The sequence below is a fragment of the Primulina eburnea genome, chromosome 11, assembly GCF_022965805.1.
Source record: "Primulina eburnea isolate SZY01 chromosome 11, ASM2296580v1, whole genome shotgun sequence".
Taxonomy (NCBI): Eukaryota; Viridiplantae; Streptophyta; class Magnoliopsida; order Lamiales; family Gesneriaceae; genus Primulina; species Primulina eburnea.
In genome coordinates, this window is record NC_133111.1 from 42,916,687 (window position 1) to 42,936,059 (window position 19,373).

At 38.1% G+C, this 19,373-nt stretch overlaps 1 protein-coding gene across 3 annotated transcripts; it reads right to left on the minus strand.

The window, feature by feature from the left end:
• Positions 1-260: 260 nt before the first annotated feature.
• Positions 261-3,375, minus strand: LOC140806344 (probable methyltransferase PMT9). Of its 3 annotated transcripts, none has more exons than XM_073162945.1 (6): positions 3,271-3,375; positions 2,648-2,838; positions 1,956-2,550; positions 1,387-1,499; positions 1,060-1,280; positions 261-783 (listed from the first exon to the last, which is right to left on the minus strand). In XM_073162945.1, exons 2-6 carry the CDS (start codon positions 2,810-2,812, stop codon positions 471-473), a joined length of 1,407 nt encoding a protein of 468 aa, XP_073019046.1. In that variant the 5' UTR covers positions 2,813-2,838; positions 3,271-3,375; the 3' UTR covers positions 261-470. The 3 variants fall into 3 exon arrangements, with proteins under 3 accessions (XP_073019046.1, XP_073019045.1, XP_073019047.1); XM_073162944.1 differs by having other exon boundaries at positions 3,264-3,342; XM_073162946.1 differs by having other exon boundaries at positions 2,648-2,830; positions 3,264-3,338.
• Positions 3,376-19,373: the final 15,998 nt, after the last annotated feature.

Below are 19,373 nucleotides of genomic sequence, written 5' to 3' on the forward strand. Positions count from 1 at the left end.
TATCGTTGTGTGCATGGATTTCTCGATAAATATTTCAATTTGCGGGTTTCGGCTTTCTTTCCTCCAATGGTTTAAAGTGGAATCAAATACCACCATAAAATTGCATTTACACAAGTTTCTCCCGATTCGCTGTCTGGGCCAAATATTAAATTTTCCCAATCTGGGAGAGCCCATCTAAGGACTCTTCTCGTTTTTTACGGGTGCGTGTGTGGATTAGGGCATGTTTACATGTGCAATTGAGGTAGAACTTGAAAGTTGAGATAAAGGATTAGTACATAATGCTAGCAAAAAAGACCAGGTCCTTTGGTTAGGAGAAGAATGAGACCATCCAGGAGAACACATCAAAACCAAATTCTATAGTGCCTACACTTTTCAACGACATCCAAATTTGCAAGTTCATACACACTAAGAACTAACCTCAGCATCTAATCAAGAAATCAGTGATGAAAGGCACAGAACTCCGCACATTTTTACGACACGTGATTCTCATCCCACAATTTCTTTCTCGCAATTAACACTCTTTCATCACTTAAGGAGAGCGAATCGGCACTTGGTTCAACCTCTGATGACCATCCATCCCACTTTAAGGAAGCCAAGAATTTATGTACATAGCTGATGACAGAAGGCGAGTCTCGAATCACCACAAATCCTTCTGGCCTCAGTATTCGATCCATTTCAATAAGCAGATCCTGTGAGCTACAACCTCGGTCCTCGATCTGCGAGAATACTGACCAGGCATGTAGCAAGTCGTAGGTGCGTGGATAAGTTGAGAACGATTCACACCTGTGAGAGAGAGGAATACATACTGTATCAAGGGCCAACCACCTTGACTTTGAATTCCACATAACAAATAAACTGTTCGGTCAAGTTTTAACTTCAAGATAGATCTCATTCATGGAGATTTTTGTTCCTAAAATATAGATATTAATAAATTGAACGACCCTTCAAATCTAGGCATCACTGACCAAGTAATTAATGGGCAAACCTATGGTCAGCTTGCAGGAGAATGTCAAAAGAGGATTTGATCAATTTACAAAAGTTAACGAAACAAAAGCCTACCAGTCATGAGCTGTTCCAATCAAGCCTCGATCGTATATGATCTTTAACTTGGATGATTCATTGACTGGAGCAACATTCATTACCCAAACATCCTTGTCATTTAGGGCAGCAGCAAATCCACCAAGATTTGAATTCATGTCCATGACATTTCTGAGTGAGTTCCTAAATATGACAGATTTCATCTGCTTCCAGTACTCGGCCACTCGATAATGCCATACATTCTGCATCACAGTCATCAGATAAGTTGACACATACATCAGAACTACAGGAATTAAAGATGAGACAACATTAATACGGAAGTGCAGTCCATCGTTATAAAAGACTTGCCATGTCATTCTGAAATTCCTCGATACTGATACCAATTTCTTCTAGACGCGGTGGAGGTGCTGTGAGCCTTCGTGGCCAGGGTTCTAGTCCACTCCCCTTTTCCCGGTGCATCTCTAATATCATAAAAATGTGGGTAATTAAGTGATTAAATGAAAAAAAATGACGCACTCATGATTCCAGTTCAAAATATTATTACAATTCATTAAATGCAAAAGGAAAGAAAATATTCCACCTAAAATTGATAACAAGGAGAAATATTACATGCAATCAAATCAATTAATTTTCTTTCTGGGTAATAGAACAACATGGTCCATCAACTTTAATTCCACACCAAAAATTGTTGATAGAAAAACTGGCAAACTATATGCACAAACAGCAGAGTCATAAATTATTGCCATACAGAATTAAAAACTTCTTCCTATTAAGTTTGTCTGCTATGTACAGTTAAAGTATGATGAGGAAAATCAAGAATTCTGTCATCATGCTGTGATATATTCTAGTAGGTTGGTGAGATATTCTAGTAGGTTGGAAGGTTTACTGATTGATGATTAACATTAATAAACACGTACTCGCTGAATATGGAGTGATGCATCCTTTCATAAGCACATTCCATGTCGTGTCTGGATCATCATCGGAACTACACATAAGTGGTAAAGTTCCTAGAGTTCTTTTCCTATAGCAACTATTACTTAAAGACTTGGCCCATATCACGGTTTGGTCTTTCCTCGCAACAACTCTCCAGCACATTCTTCGCAGAAGGTCGTGCATCAGGCTCCAAATTCTTTGATTTTCCACATCATGTGCATATGCTTCGGGTGAAGAGTAGACAAAATAGCCTCCTGGTCTGAGCAATCTGTCCAATTCCAGCAAAAGAATACCATCTCTTTGAAGCCAATCAATCCGACAGCGGGAACAGTGAGCCAATTCAAATGATCTGCTGGGATACGGCAATCTTCTGGTGCCCAAAACACCTAAAGTGGCGGGGATCCCCCTCTCTAGTGCAAACTGAATTTGATTTTCATGGACATCATTAGGAGCAAGCGACATGGCAACGATGTTATGGCGAAGGAGATACGCTCCAAAACTGGCAACCCCACAGCCCACATCAAGAACATTTCGGATATGGCCACCATTATGGAGTTTTTCATCAGGAAATTTAAGCATCTATAGCAGAAACAACACGAAGAGTTAGAAAACAAAGCAAACTAAACATAAAACCACAAGATGAAAACTATAGCTGATTGAGCCTATACAAACGCACCCCAGCAATAGCAGCAATGTAAATGTCAGCACCATAGTGGAAATGGGTGCCACCACCTGGAAACTTGATCTTTTCACCATCCACAACCATCCAATTCTGATCCGACTTCTCCTGTGCTAGATTCGTATGGGGTATATTCGCCTTCCAAACTTGATCCCGACTCATCGGCCATCTAATTGAGATCTGGACTTCTAACATCAAATTCCATTGGATTCAAAACTAACAAATTGGATTCAAAACTAACAAATTGAAAATGCGGTAACTACGGCGGCAGAATCACATGCATTCTAGGGAACAGATAACAGAACAAAGCAACACAAAATTTATACTCGAAATTTAATATCAGCATCCGTCAAAATGTATCCAATGAAAGATGATAATCACCCAATAAAATTCTCGAATGTTGATTCCAGAGCTTATACCACTCTTTGCGAAATACAGAGCAGAGAAGCAACAAACCTTGTAAAAATGTATCCAATGGAAAGTGCTAAATCACTTTAAATCTTATCATTGACGTTAAATATGTAAAAAAACACCCAATAAATTCTCGAAAATTGTTGATTCCAGAGCTTCTACCACTCTGTGCGAAATACAGAGAAGATGAAGCAAACAAAACTTGTAACCAAGGGGAGGAGGGGATAAGGCAATTGTAACGGCGCCGGGCTGCGGACCAATGCCATTTCTTAGTGCTCCATTAAATCAATTGAGCTTCAACTTCATCTGAGACACATATCCCTATCCAGACAAAGGGTTATCAACTCCGATATCTCAAATCACAAAACCTACCAAAAATCCGTAAAGAGAAAACAAACAAAGACACAAGAAGTCATAAATAGTAACTGTGAACTGGAAAACACATCAACACTCGCACATACTATTACTCACTGGGATGCTTTGGGAACGTCAGGATTGAGATCTCCGACCCGAGCACTTCATCGAAACCCCTTTTTCTCATCAAATCCTCCGTCTACTCCCTCAGCGACGCCGTCAAATGAATCGTCTGCACGTGGCAGAGCAGAGGAAAACAGAGCGCCATAATACAGACAAACCAATCCCAATAACACCAACGAACCCATTAACACGAACTTCAACAGCCCCGTCGATTGAACAGCGTCCCTCTTCGGATTCATTTCGTTCACCAAAGCAAGCAAATGGAACCCGATTCTAGAACCCTAGCAGTGGATGCATTCCCGATTAACGAAATGGAGACACCGCCGTGTTCTAGCTTCGAGGGAGAGAACGCAAAGCGAGGTAGCTCGGCGACTCCTTGTGCGTGTTTTCTCCACTTGTGAGGGAGAACATGATAGCATGTGCACCGGCTTTGTGTTCCTCCCCCCCCCCCCCCCCCCCCCCCCCCCCCCCCCCGATGTCGTGGGAGAATGCTATTGGTTGGATTGGTTTAGGTAGCCGAAGAGTCAGGATGTCGACTGATTAATAAATAAACTAATTCAAATTATAATATATAAAAAAATATTCGGTAAATGAGGGTTCGACGAGGACAGGAGAAATGTCGGGTCCCAGTTGATGTACGAGTCGGGTCCTACCCGTTTATGGATCATGACTCGTGAGTGAGACTTGTGCTTATTTTTGAGCAAATGAATCCATGATATACTTCATTCAATGTGACGGGCCAGAGTCCAGATCAATTTACCAGAACGGGCCCAATAATCTTTGAATCGATTTTCAAAATATGCCGATTTTATAGTTACGATATCTCTATTTTCGATTTATCAAGTTACATATATCGATATATTATAATTCATATGTACGGATCGGGTCTGGCTAAACTCGAGACTCACCCGGACTCGATTACGACCCACTTATGTGTGCGGGTTAAGATTTCAACCGGGACCATTGTGATCATTCTTTTGCTAACTTTTAAAATTGCTGAAAATGTGTCTTCAAGTTATGTATATTTAAGTTGATCAGATATTGGACGATAAAAACTACTCGAGATTGTCTTTTAACCTCGTAATTTTGATATCATGAAAAAAATTATACAATAACTATTGCCTATGACAATACATTCGATAATTTTATATTTTATATTTATATTAGTTCTCACATCAATCACCAAAATAACAGCAAAAATATTTGGTTGATGTGTGCTATTTAGGAAATAAAAATATTTTGAACTAGGTTAATATATCCACTCGTATATTTGCAAATATATCTATATGTTTTATTCATTAATATAAATCTATAATTATAATTATAATTACAACTAGAAATTTGTGACATATACGTTAAAAATGGAGAAAGTAGTTTTTTTTTAAAAAAAAAAGTCATTAAATTAAAGATTATCAAATATTTAAATGAAATGATAGAATAAAAGATAAGATGAAAATATAAATATTGAAAATTTAAATGAAATTTTTTCGAATAAATTAAATATGTGCAATAAGATACAATGCTTCTTATTGAAAGGAAATCAATTCAAATTTTGGATTTTCGAATTGAGAAAGACAGAGAATTCTCACTATTTTTCAGATTCGTGGATCCAATTCAATTCAGTTGCTTAGCTTATGATTGCATTGAATAATCGCAGTTCTAGAATGAATATGAGGTTTTAATTGATTCTATTGGGTCTTAACATGAGAATTCATATTAGAGAAAAAAATTAAAATGAAAAAAGAAGAAATAGGTAAATAGATGATTCGGTTTAGGCTGCTCCCATTTCGCTCACCGTTATTATCTGAATCACTTTTACTTTCTTTTCTTCTAACCACTAAGATGTTTCAGTTCGCAAAAAAATCAACGGAACCTGCTTCATTTTCAGTTAAATTCTTCGAGTGATTACAATACTGATCGGAAAGATAAAAACTTTAACATGTTAGAAATTAGTTACTCTGAAAAAATCTGAATTTCCACCGATCTTTTAGTATTAGTTAACTTATTTAAATTCTATATGAACAGACTTAGAAAATCCCTAGAAATGTTTGACTTTAATTTATATATATATATATATATATATATATATATATATATATATATATATATATATATATATAATTGAGGTTTATATAATAATTTTAAAATGGTTGTGTGTGTTGTGAAAAAGTAAAAATTTATGGTAAAAAGTAAAAATCTCAAACTCTCAAAATTTACCAAACTACACACTTTATAATATTTTTCTCTCTACTCAATTATGATTTTTTTTCACAAATGAGAGATCTATTTATAGAGTTTCATTACACATAATCCAAAAATAAAATACATCATTACCTACATCATCACACACAAATTTCTAACTTTACAACTCTTATTTTCAACATTCAAATATTCAACTATTACTTTTTCCATATTAAAATATATTATTTCAACACTCCCCCTTGTGATGATGATCATGATACAATGATGTCTTCATTACGTGTTTTGTACTGCCTCGTTAAAAACCTTACTTGGAAAAACCCATTGGGATAAAAACCATAGTAAGGGAAAAAGAGTGCAGTCACGTAAACTCCCCCTGATGTTGACATGAACAATTCTTCACAAATTTCGTAGATTGCGCATCCCAATATTATATATGTGTTTTCTGAATATTGACGTAGGAAGTGCCTTTGTGAAGAGATCTGATGAGTTTTCACTTGATTGAATGTGACGAACATCAATACATTTATTCTTCTCAAGTTCCTTGGTGAATGCGAAGAACTTAGGAGGAATATGTTTAGTTCTGTCGCTTTTTATGTATCCTTCTTTCATTTGAGCAACACATGCAGCATTATCTTCATATAGTATCACAGGCTTCTCATCGAATGATAATCCGCATGAAATTTGGATATGTTGGGTCATTGATTTTAACCACACACATTCACGACTTGCTTCATGTAGTGCAATAATCTCGGCATGATTTGATGAAGTTGTTACGAGCGTTTGTTTCTGTGAACGCCAAGATATTGCAGTGCCTCCACGAGTAAATACATATCCAGTTTGGGAACGTGCCTTGTGTGGATCAGATAAGTATCCAGCATCAGCATAACCAATTATACTTGGATTAGCATCTTTTGAATACAAAAGTCCCAAGTCTGTCTGTAAGGACCGTGTATCGTATTATCGTAAATCTCATATGATTATCGATAATTAATGAAATTGTCATATGATTAGGTATTTGATGTATCTTATGACAATGAAATTGAGAAATGAATATTGTATATGAATTGATGTTGTAAGAATTTGATTTGAGAAGCCGGACGCCAAAATAGTACAAAACCAATATTTTGTACAGAACATGTGGCGCCCGAGCGGTAGGAAATTACCGCCCGAGCGCCAGGGAATGAAAACTTGATATTCGGGCAGAACACCTCGCGCCCGAGCGGTAATTTTTGACCGCTCGAGCGAGGTGTAAGTTGAAACCGGGGGCAGAATGTCTCGCGCTCGGGCGCGAGAATTCTACCGCCCGAGCGCGGAAACGGTGTAGTGATAAGAACGAAGTTTCTTCTTCATTTTCTTTATTCTTTCACTTCAGTTTCGAGAGTATACGAGAGAAATCGATTTTCTTTCTTACAAATCGACTTCGAAACGCTGTCTAAACGCGAAACAAATTATATATTTGTAATCGTCGCGTAGAGGGCTTCAGACTGAGGTAATTTTCTTCTGATTTCAGCAGCTTTAAATATCAAAGTGCTGGAATAGCATGTATTTGAAGTTGAATTTCTGATATGTAGTAGAATATCCGACAATAAACTCGTATTCGAAGTCGGAATTGAATTATGATATGATTATGATTTGATATGAATTTTTGAAGTTTCAAATGATATTTGAAACTCATATTAATGATTCTGGAGCATGTTATTGATTGAAATGAATATGTAATTGATGTAGATAAAGTGTATCTGCAGACTACATCAATTTGGAACGAAGAATTGAGGTATGTTGCGACCGGGTAACATACGACAGGTATCTGTATTATATGATATATGATTGGATTGATTTGATTGGATTGGATTGGAATACGTGTCTATGTGCCTATTTGATGATTTGATGTGGCATACATGACATTGAGATTTGAGTATCGATGTATAAAATAAATGTTTTGTTAACACACATCATTTTATGCATACATCGATACATGACATGCACGTTGAGCTATGATCCTTGGATACCCTGATATGATTTGATTGGATTCCGGGGTTTGTGAACACAATCGCTATGCCGGTATTATATGACCCGTAAAGCATAGACAATTGTGGCCCCATATGATTGGATATGAGATGTGGGATTGACGACGCTTCGTCGACGTTGTCATATGTGTATTCCCATATCGGCCGGTGTGCCAGCTCGAGCATTGATTTGATTTGATAGCGATTCGATTGATTCTGACATGTGCTCAGTGGATGGGCATTTGACCCTATACCTCCACGACATACATGCATTGCATACCATATATCATTGTTTAGATATCTGTGGTATATATGATTGGTTGTTCCATACGGAGCTTTGCTCACCCCCAAGGGGGGCTGTTGTTGTCTTTGTGTGTGGACAATGGCAGGTACTCCAGGATATCAGGAGGCCAGAGAGGGCACTTCTGGAGGAAGCCACAGCTTGGGCTGAGGTTTTTGTTTATGTCTTGTTCCCAGTATATATGTATATGTATCTATATACCGGGGCATGTCCCGAGGATATGAGTTGTTTGTATATGATTGGTTTTGATTTCGTGTGGGCATGTTTTATGATTTGAATTTAGATACTATTTTTAGTATTTAAATATCAGAAGAGATATTTTGGGCTCATTGTAAAGAAATTTTAAACCCGTTTTCCGCTGTGATTAATTAAACCCTAATCTGATTGCATTGTAATAACGATTAGGAGTTAAGGGCCCCACACTAGATGGTATCAGAGCATAGCTGGGAATGCTCTATTGAGTCTTGTGTACACTTGAATAGGCACAAATGAATGGTGCGTATGTGGTTGATTTATTTGTATTACTTGCTCTTACTTGATTTGATTTGAGTAAGTATATGATGAGATTGATGATATGAAATGATGAGATTATGAGATTAATATTGATCTGTGATATTCATCATTGATTTGTAGATGGATCACACAGATGAAGTTGCGAGTAGTAATACTGAGAGGATGGTTGGACAATTTGAAGGATTGTCCATGGATGTGGTGATGGCTCGATTCCAGGATTTGAAACCACCGAAGTTCTTTGGCACCGAGAGTGCTGAAAGAGCTGAGGCCTGGCTGAAGGACATCGAGCATTTGTTTAATATTGTTGAGTATTCTAAAGCTCGGAGACTGAAACTTGCTTTGTATCAGCTGAAAGACCGAGCTAAATCTTGGTGGGAAGCCGCTGAGATTGGACTGAAAGAAGCCGGGACTGAAGTCACATGGGATGTCTTCAAGGCCCAGTTTCTGGAGCAGTATTCTCCTCCTTCTTATTATACTGCTCAGGAGAATGAATTTAATAATCTGCAGCAGGGAACGATGACTGTTGCAGAGTATGCTTCTAAATTTTCTACGTTATTGAAGTATGCACCTCACGTGGCTGGGAATGCGAGGGCAAAATATAACAGGTTTGTAAATGGTTTACATCCTGTCTTGTATACATATGTTGTTTCTGGATTGCCTACCAGCTACGCAGAGGCAGTTGAACGAGCCAAGGCAGCCGAGGCTGGACTTAGGCGGGGAGGTCCACAGTATACTCCTCCACCACCGGTGTCAGCTCAGCAGCCTACTTTGCGACCGAGGGGTAAGAAGTTCAAGAAGACTGGATCTGCTTCTTCGTCTTCTTCAAGCTCTAGTGGATCACAGAGAGGGAGTCCTGTGATTGCTCCCTATTGTAGTCATTGTGGCGGCAAACATACTATCGATCAGTGTCGAGGTATGTCTGGTACTTGTTATCAGTGTGGGCAAGAAGGCCATTTCTCTCGAGTATGTCCGAACAGGGGTACGACTTCTGCTCAACCCCAGCCAGGATTTAGAGGTGGCCCTAGTATGATGAGACCTGCTGTTCCTGTTCCATCTTTTCAGCAGTCGAATGTACCAAGAGCTCGAGGACCTGGTGGCCAGACTGCCCAAGGCCCTCAGCAAGTTAGAGTGTATGCCATGACTGAGGATCAGGCGAGAGAAGCTCCTGGTGGTGTAATTGCAGGTATTTGCACGCTTTGCGATTATCCTGCACGTGTTTTATTTGATACAGGAGCATCTCATTCATTCATATCTCATGCATTTGTTGCATCTCACGATATTGAATGTACCCCGTTGTATGATACTTTGTCGATAGCCACGCCAGCAGGGAAGATTATTTTGTCTGAGAAAGTTGTGCATAATTGTGTATTGATATATGAGGATAACGTGGTATTCCTGAATTTGATTGTCCTCCCTATGCACGACTTCGATTGTATTGTTGGCATGGATATCTTGATGACAAATCGAGCTACCGTTGATTGTTGTCACGGAGTGGTTCGATTTCGACCTATTGATGGACCCAAGTGGAATTTTTATGGCAAGGGTTCCCAAGCCAAAATTCCATTGGTATCTTCCTTGGAAATGTCTCGATTGTTGATTAGCGGAGATGAGGGTTATCTTATCTACGCTATTGATATTTCGAAGAAGAATCTTCCTTGTTTGAGATTCCTGTTGCGAAAGAGTTTCCAGATGTATTTCCCGATGAGATTCCTGATTTTCCTCCTCATCGAGAAGTTGAGTTTAGTATTGATCTTGTGCCGGGGACTGCGCCTATTTCTAAAGCTCCCTATCGCATGGCACCATTGGAACTGAAAGAATTGAAAGAACAATTACAGGATCTTCTCGATAAGGGATATATTCGACCGAGTGTATCACCTTGGGGAGCTCCAGTTTTATTTGTTCGAAAGAAAGATGGTACAATGCGAATGTGTATCGATTATAGACAGCTGAATCGGGTTACTGTGAAGAACAAGTACCCACTTCCTCGTATTGATGATTTATTTGATCAGCTTCAGGGTACTTCTGTTTACTCGAAGATTGATCTTCGTTCTGGGTATCATCAAGTACGTGTTCGAGACGAAGATGTACCCAAGACTGCTTTTCGTACGAGGTATGGCCATTATGAATTCTTGGTTATGCCTTTTGGTCTTACGAATGCTCCTGCTATTTTTATGGATTTAATGAATCGGGTCTTTCGAGATTATCTAGACCGATTCGTTATTGTGTTTATTGATGATATTCTTGTGTATTCGAAATCGAAGAAGGAGCATGCTGAACATCTGAGACTGGTACTTCAGACTCTTCATACTAGTCATTTGTATGCCAAATTGTCCAAATGTGAATTCTGGATGGACAAGGTGGTATTTTTGGGCCATGTCATTTCGAGACATGGTATATCTGTTGATCCTTCGAAGGTCGAAGCTGTATTGAATTGGCCAAGACCTACGAATGTTCCTGAGATCCGAAGCTTCATGGGTTTAGCTGGTTATTATCGTCGTTTTATCGAAGGATTTTCGAAGATAGCTAAACCGATTACTCAACTGACACAGAAGAATCAGCGATTCATTTGGTCAGATGAATGTGAAGCTAGTTTTCTTGAATTGAAGACGAGATTAACCACAGCACCTGTGCTTACTATTCCCTCAGGTACCGGAGGATTTGTGGTTTGTACAGATGCGTCTGGTAAAGGGTTGGGCTGTGTTCTGATGCAACATGGCAAAGTGGTTGCTTATGCATCTCGTCAATTGAAATCTCATGAAACACGTTATCCTGTTCATGATCTCGAATTGGCCGCCATTGTGTTTGCTTTGAAGATTTGGCGCCATTATTTGTACGGAGAAAAGTTTGTTATTTATTCAGACCATAAGAGTCTGAAATATCTCTTTTCTCAATCTGATCTGAATATGAGGCAACGCAGGTGGATGGATCTCCTGAAAGATTTTGATTGTGAGATTCAATATCACCCTGGATCGGTGAATGTTACTGCGGATGCCCTGAGCCGGAAAGTTTATGATTCTGTTTTAGCTTCTGTTTGTGTCGCCAAGGTACATGAGGATATTTGTACTTCTGGTTGGACTTTTCACTCGAATTGGAATTCTGTCACTGTCTCAGCATTGCAAATTGAGCCGAATTTGATATCGAAGATTCGAAAGGCCCAACGAAGCGATGCTCAGATCCAAAAGTCGAAAGAACTGGTATCTGCTGGACATCAGTCTGGATTTCAGATTTCTTCTGATGGTTCTTTACGACTTAACGGTCGGCTGGTAGTTCCTAATGATTCTGATTTGAAATCTGCCCTTCTTCGTGAAGCACATTGTAGCAAATACAGTATTCACCCGGGAGGCCGGAAGATGTATTTGACATTGAGACCTCAATTCTGGTGGAGACGTATGAAGAAGGACATTGCTGAATTTATTTCGAAATGTCTTGTCTGCCAGCAAGTGAAAGCCGAGAGAATGAAACCGGGAGGATTACTCCATAGTCTTGAAATCCCGAAATGGAATTGGGAGCATATTGCTATGGATTTTGTGACTCATTTACCTCGTTCGCCCAAGGGCTGTGATGCTATTTGGGTTATTATTGATCGGCTTTCGAAATCTGCACATTTTATTCCGTATGAGCGGACTTATCCTTATAAAAGAATGGCCCGTTTATACATTGAGAATGTTGTGAGACTGCACGGGGTGCCAGTCTCAATTGTATCTGATCGTGATCCCAGGTTTGCTTCTAAATTCTGGGGTAGTTTTCAAGAAGCGGTGGGTACGCGTTTGGCTATGAGTACTGCTTATCATCCTCAAACTGATGGCCAGACTGAGCGTACGATTCAGACTTTAGAGGATATGTTACGTGCGATTGTGATGGATTTCAGAATGGAATGGCAAGATGCCTTACCATTGGTTGAATTTTCATATAATAATAGCTTTCAGACGAGTATCGGTATGGCACCGTTTGAAGCTTTATATGGGAGACGATGTAGATCACCGTTATTCTGGGATGAGATTGGTGAGAGACAGTTGACTGGACCTGAAATGATACAGGAAATGAACGATAAGGTTCAGTTAATTCGGCAGCGGATGAAAGCTGCTCAGGATCGTCAAACGAGTTATGCGAATAAACGAAGACGACCCTTGGAATTCCAGAAAGGTGACAGAGTGTTTTTGAAAATATCTCCCTTTAGAGGCACTGTTCGATTCGGCATGCGAGGGAAGTTATCTCCTCGATATGTTGGTCCATACGAGATTCTAGATCGAGTTGGTGATCTTGCGTATCGATTGGCATTGCCACCAGCTCTATCTGCCGTTCACGATGTGTTTCATGTTTCTATGTTGAGGAAATATGAACCTGATCCATCGCATGTGCTTGCACCTGATGAGATTGAACTTGATCCTTCTCTTTCCTATGTTGAGCAACCTGTTCGCATTATGGATCGAAAGGAAAAGATATTGCGTAACAAATCGATTCCTTTGGTACGAGTACAATGGACACGACATGGGGTTGAAGACTCAACGTGGGAATTGGAGAGCAAGATGCGAGATTCGTATCCGCATTTGTTTGATTCTATGACATCTGTTCCATTGTATTCGATGTATTCTGATCCTTATTCTGATTTTAGTTTTGATATGTACTATAACTGGTGACATATGTATGTTTGCCATGTTATGTATATAAGACTGTTTGAGATTTCGAGGACGAAATCTTTTAAGAGGGGGAGAAATGTAAGGACCGTGTATCGTATTATCGTAAATCTCATATGATTATCGATAATTAATGAAATTGTCATATGATTAGGTATTTGATGTATCTTATGACAATGAAATTGAGAAATGAATATTGTATATGAATTGATGTTGTAAGAATTTGATTTGAGAAGCCGGACGCCAAAATAGTACAAAACCAATATTTTGTACAGAACATGTGGCGCCCGAGCGGTAGGAAATTACCGCCCGAGCGCCAGGGAATGAAAACTTGATATTCGGGCAGAACACCTCGCGCCCGAGCGGTAATTTTTGACCGCTCGAGCGAGGTGTAAGTTGAAACCGGGGGCAGAATGTCTCGCGCTCGGGCGCGAGAATTCTACCGCCCGAGCGCGGAAACGGTGTAGTGATAAGAACGAAGTTTCTTCTTCATTTTCTTTATTCTTTCACTTCAGTTTCGAGAGTATACGAGAGAAATCGATTTTCTTTCTTACAAATCGACTTCGAAACGCTGTCTAAACGCGAAACAAATTATATATTTGTAATCGTCGCGTAGAGGGCTTCAGACTGAGGTAATTTTCTTCTGATTTCAGCAGCTTTAAATATCAAAGTGCTGGAATAGCATGTATTTGAAGTTGAATTTCTGATATGTAGTAGAATATCCGACAATAAACTCGTATTCGAAGTCGGAATTGAATTATGATATGATTATGATTTGATATGAATTTTTGAAGTTTCAAATGATATTTGAAACTCATATTAATGATTCTGGAGCATGTTATTGATTGAAATGAATATGTAATTGATGTAGATAAAGTGTATCTGCAGACTACATCAATTTGGAACGAAGAATTGAGGTATGTTGCGACCGGGTAACATACGACAGGTATCTGTATTATATGATATATGATTGGATTGATTTGATTGGATTGGATTGGAATACGTGTCTATGTGCCTATTTGATGATTTGATGTGGCATACATGACATTGAGATTTGAGTATCGATGTATAAAATAAATGTTTTGTTAACACACATCATTTTATGCATACATCGATACATGACATGCACGTTGAGCTATGATCCTTGGATACCCTGATATGATTTGATTGGATTCCGGGGTTTGTGAACACAATCGCTATGCCGGTATTATATGACCCGTAAAGCATAGACAATTGTGGCCCCATATGATTGGATATGAGATGTGGGATTGACGACGCTTCGTCGACGTTGTCATATGTGTATTCCCATATCGGCCGGTGTGCCAGCTCGAGCATTGATTTGATTTGATAGCGATTCGATTGATTCTGACATGTGCTCAGTGGATGGGCATTTGACCCTATACCTCCACGACATACATGCATTGCATACCATATATCATTGTTTAGATATCTGTGGTATATATGATTGGTTGTTCCATACGGAGCTTTGCTCACCCCCAAGGGGGGCTGTTGTTGTCTTTGTGTGTGGACAATGGCAGGTACTCCAGGATATCAGGAGGCCAGAGAGGGCACTTCTGGAGGAAGCCACAGCTTGGGCTGAGGTTTTTGTTTATGTCTTGTTCCCAGTATATATGTATATGTATCTATATACCGGGGCATGTCCCGAGGATATGAGTTGTTTGTATATGATTGGTTTTGATTTCGTGTGGGCATGTTTTATGATTTGAATTTAGATACTATTTTTAGTATTTAAATATCAGAAGAGATATTTTGGGCTCATTGTAAAGAAATTTTAAACCCGTTTTCCGCTGTGATTAATTAAACCCTAATCTGATTGCATTGTAATAACGATTAGGAGTTAAGGGCCCCACACTGTCGTTCCTCGTAGATAACGGAATATATGTTTAATTCCGTTCCAGTGTCTCTTTGTTGGATATGTGCTAAATCTTGCCAACAGATTCACAACAAAAGATATATCAGGCCTTGTACAATTTGTAAGGTACATAAGGACACCGATGACACTTAAATATGGTACTTCTGACCAAGAATATCTTCATCATCTTCACATGGACGGAATTGATCCTTTTATATGTTTAATGATCTAACAACCATTGAAGTACTTAAAGGATTTGCTTTATCCATATTAAAACGTTTAAGGATCTTTTCTGTATAATTTGTCTGGTGAACAAACATTCAACATTCTTTTTGTTCAATTTATAAACCCAGACAATACTTGGTTTTTCCAAGATCCTTCATTTCAAATTCTTCCTTCAAGTATGACACAACTTCTTGAATTTCCTTATTCGTTCCAATGATGTTTAAATCATCAACATATACAGCAATAATTACGCATCCGGATGTTGTTTTCTTAATGAAAACACAAGGGCATATTGAATTATTTACATATCCCTTTTTCATCAAGTGATCACTTAGTCGATTATACCACATTCGACCTGATTGCTTTAACCCATATAATGATCTTTGTAATTTCACAGAATAACATTCCCTGGATTTTGAACTTTGTGCTTCATGCATCTTAAATCCTTCAGGGATTTTCATATATATATTCTTATCAAGTGATCCATATAAGTAAGCTGTAACAACATCCATAAGACGCATTTCTAAATTTTCAGATACCGCCAAGCTAATCAAACACCGAAACGTAATTGCATCCATCACAGGAGAATACGTTTCTTCATAATCAATTTCAGGCCTTTGAGAAAAACCTTGTGCAACAAGTCGAGCTTTATATCTTACTATTTCATTTTTCTCATTTCGCTTTCGAATAAAAACCCATTTGTATCCAACAGGTTTTACACCTTCAGGTGTAAGGACTATAGGTCCAAAAACATTACGTTTATTTAGCGAATCTAATTCAACCTGGATGTCATCTTTCCATTTTATCCAATCCTGCCGATTTTTACATTCACCAAAAGATTTTGGTTCATGATCTTCATTATCATTTATGATGTCGATTGCCACATTATAAGAAAATATATCATCAATTTCATCTATATCTTTTCGGTTCCATATTTTTCCAGTATTAATGTAATTGATAGAGATTTCATGATTCTCGTCAGTTTGTGATTCTGACAGAAAATTTTCATCATCATGTGTTTCTTCAGGAACACCATTCTCTATTTTGTGATCATCATGTGTTTTTTCAGAAACATCATTCTTTATTTTGTGATCATCGTGTTTCTCTATGAATTTTCTTTTTCGAGGATTTTTATCCTCGGAACCGACTGGCCTTCTACACTTCAGGCGTTTAATGACATCATGAGTATCTTCCATTTGTTTCTTTGGAATTTCAATTCGAGCAGGGGCATTTGCAGCATGTATATATGATTTAGTTACCCCTTTTGTGTCTGCAAATGCATCTGGTATTTGATTTGCTATTCTTTGCAAGTGTACAATTTGTTGTACATCTTTTTCACATTGTTTTGTTCTTTGATCCAGATGTAACAATGATGATACATACCATGTCATTTCTTTTTCGGTATGTTTCTGTTCTCCCCCTAACATTGGGAAGATTTCCTCATTAAAATGACAATCAGCAAAACGTGTTGTGAACACGTCGCCTATCTGAGGTTCAAGATATCGAATGATTGATGGACTATCATAACCGATATAAATTCCAACCTTTCTTTGAGGTCCCATTTTCTTTCGTTGTGGTGGTGCAATAGGCACATACACCATACATCCAAAAATTCTCAGATGAGAAATGTCTGGTTCTTTACCAAATGCAAGCTGTAATGGGGAGTATTTATGATATGCACTTGGTCTGATGCGAATTAATGAAGCAGCATGTAAAATTGCATGTCCCCATATAGAAATAGGGAGCTTTGTTTTCATAATCATTGGTCTAGCAATCATTTGCAGATGTTTAATCAATGATTCAGCCAATCCATTCTGTGTATGTACATGAGCAACATGATGCTCAACAATGATTCTCATAGACATACAATAATCATTGAAAGTCTGGGAAGTAAATTCACCAGCATTATCAAGTCTAATTTTCTTGATTGTATAATCGGGAAACTGATTCCTCAATTTTATTATTTGAGCAAGTAATCTTGCAAATGCAACATTTCGAGTTGACAATAAACATACATGTGACCATCTGCTGGAGGCATCAATCAATACCATAAAGTATCTGAATGGTCCACATGGTGGATGGATTGGTCCACAAATATCACCCTGAATACGTTCAAGAAACATTGGCGATTCAGTTTGGATTTTGGCCGGTGATGGTCTTATAATAAGTTTTCCAAGAGAACATGCTTTATATTGAAACTTATTATTCTGAAAGATCTTCTGGTCTTTCAGTGGATGACCATGTGTATTTTCTATAATTCTTCGCATCATTGTTGAACCAGGATGTCCCAATCGATCATGCCAATTGGTTAATATCGAAGAATTATCAACTACCATGTTTGATTCAATGGGACTTATATGTGTATAATGCAATCCAGTAGGGAGCATTGGTAGTTTTTCAATCACATATTTCTTTCCTGATTTATATGTGATAAGGCACATATATTTCTCATTCCCTTCATTCATTGTTTGAGTATCATACCCATGGGAATATATATCATTAAAACTCAACAAATTTCTTTTCGATTGTGGTGAATATAAAGCATCATTGATAAAAAATTTTGTACCATTAGGTAACAAAAATTGTGCTTTACCACATCCTTTAATCAAGTCTACAGGACCTGATATTGTATTCACCGTTGTTTTTGTTGGTTTTAGTTCCAAGAAATATCTTTTATCTCGGAGGATAGTGTGCGTTGTACCACTATCGGGTATGCAAACTTCAGCTTTGCTCATAGCATTTTCCATATTTGAACTTCAAAAAAATATGCAATGAAATAAAATTACTGAAAATACATATGTAAATATAACACATATCATAATTGTACAATAAAACATTATTACATGAATACATGAAAAATAAATTATTGTACATTTATATTCTACCATTAAATTGTTCATTTTCAGAGAAATCATTGAGAAAATCTGTAGTATCAAAATTGTTCATTTCTATCCCACCAACATGTTGATCATTTCCAGATAAATCATTAATAAAATCACCAGCATCAAAATGAGTTGAATCACTCAAACGGTCACTGCGTTCAGTGAAGTTGGTCTCATTTTCTTTCCCCTTTAATGATTCTTTATAAAGTTTACAAAGGTGCTCAGGGGCTCGACAAACTTTGGACCAATGTCCTGGAGTACCACATCTGTAACAAGAACTTTCATATCTTTTTGAGTGATTCTTATTAACACTTGTATTCTCATGATGCCTTTTCAGTGGATGGTTTGAGGCGCTCTTTTGAGATGAGTTATAAAAATAACTATCTCTATTATTTTCAAAACCACGGCCTCGACCACGACCACGGCCAATTCCACGTCCACGTCCACGACCTCGACCTCGACCTCGACCAAAATCTTGTCTTTGAATTTGATTTTGGTTCCGAGGTTTAAATTCATTTTTACTTACAGCATTTACTTCGGGAAATGCTGTTGATCCAGTGGGTCGGGACTGATGATTTCTCATTAATAGCTCGTTGTTTTTTCCGCCACAAGAAGACAGACGATGAGCTCAGAATATCTCGCAAATCCACGTACTCTATATTGTTGCTGTAGAGTAATATTTGATGCATGAAATGTGGAAAATGTTTTTTCAAGCATCTCAGATTCTGTGACCTCATGTCCACAAAATTTTAATTGCGAGATTATTCTATACATCGCAGAATTGTAATTACTGACTTTTTTAAAATCTTGGAATCTCAGTGTATTCCATTCATCCCGGGCGGTCGGAAGTATAACTTCCCTTATATGTTCAAATCTATCTTTTAATCCCTTCCACAAAGCCATGAGATTTTTTTCAGTCAGATATTCACATTTCAATCCATCGTCGAGATGTCGACGCAACAATATCATGGCTCTTGCCTTTTCTTGTGACGTGCATATGCCATTTTCTTTAATGGTCTCGCTTAGACCCAATGACTCAAGATGCATTTCTACATCTAGAGTCCATGGCATATAATTCTTTCCCGTGATGTCGAGCGCAATAAATTCGAGCTTTGTTAAATTTGACATGGTGGTACTAAAAAAATTACGATGCATTTTATTAGTTAATAAATATTGCAATACAAAGTAACGGATAAACA

Bases quoted from the DNA above. Each gene is read 5' to 3' on its own strand.
- LOC140806344 (XM_073162944.1), bottom strand. From the start codon at position 3,327: ATGGCATTGGTCCGCAGCCCGGCGCCGTTACAATTGCCTTATCCCCTC. The intron at 2,551-2,647 runs GTGCGTTTGTAT...TTTCTGCTATAG, and splicing joins ACATTGCTGCTATTGCTGGG to ATGCTTAAATTTCCTGATGA. The intron at 1,500-1,955 runs GTACGTGTTTAT...TTATGATATTAG, and splicing joins CATCACTCCATATTCAGCGA to AGATGCACCGGGAAAAGGGG.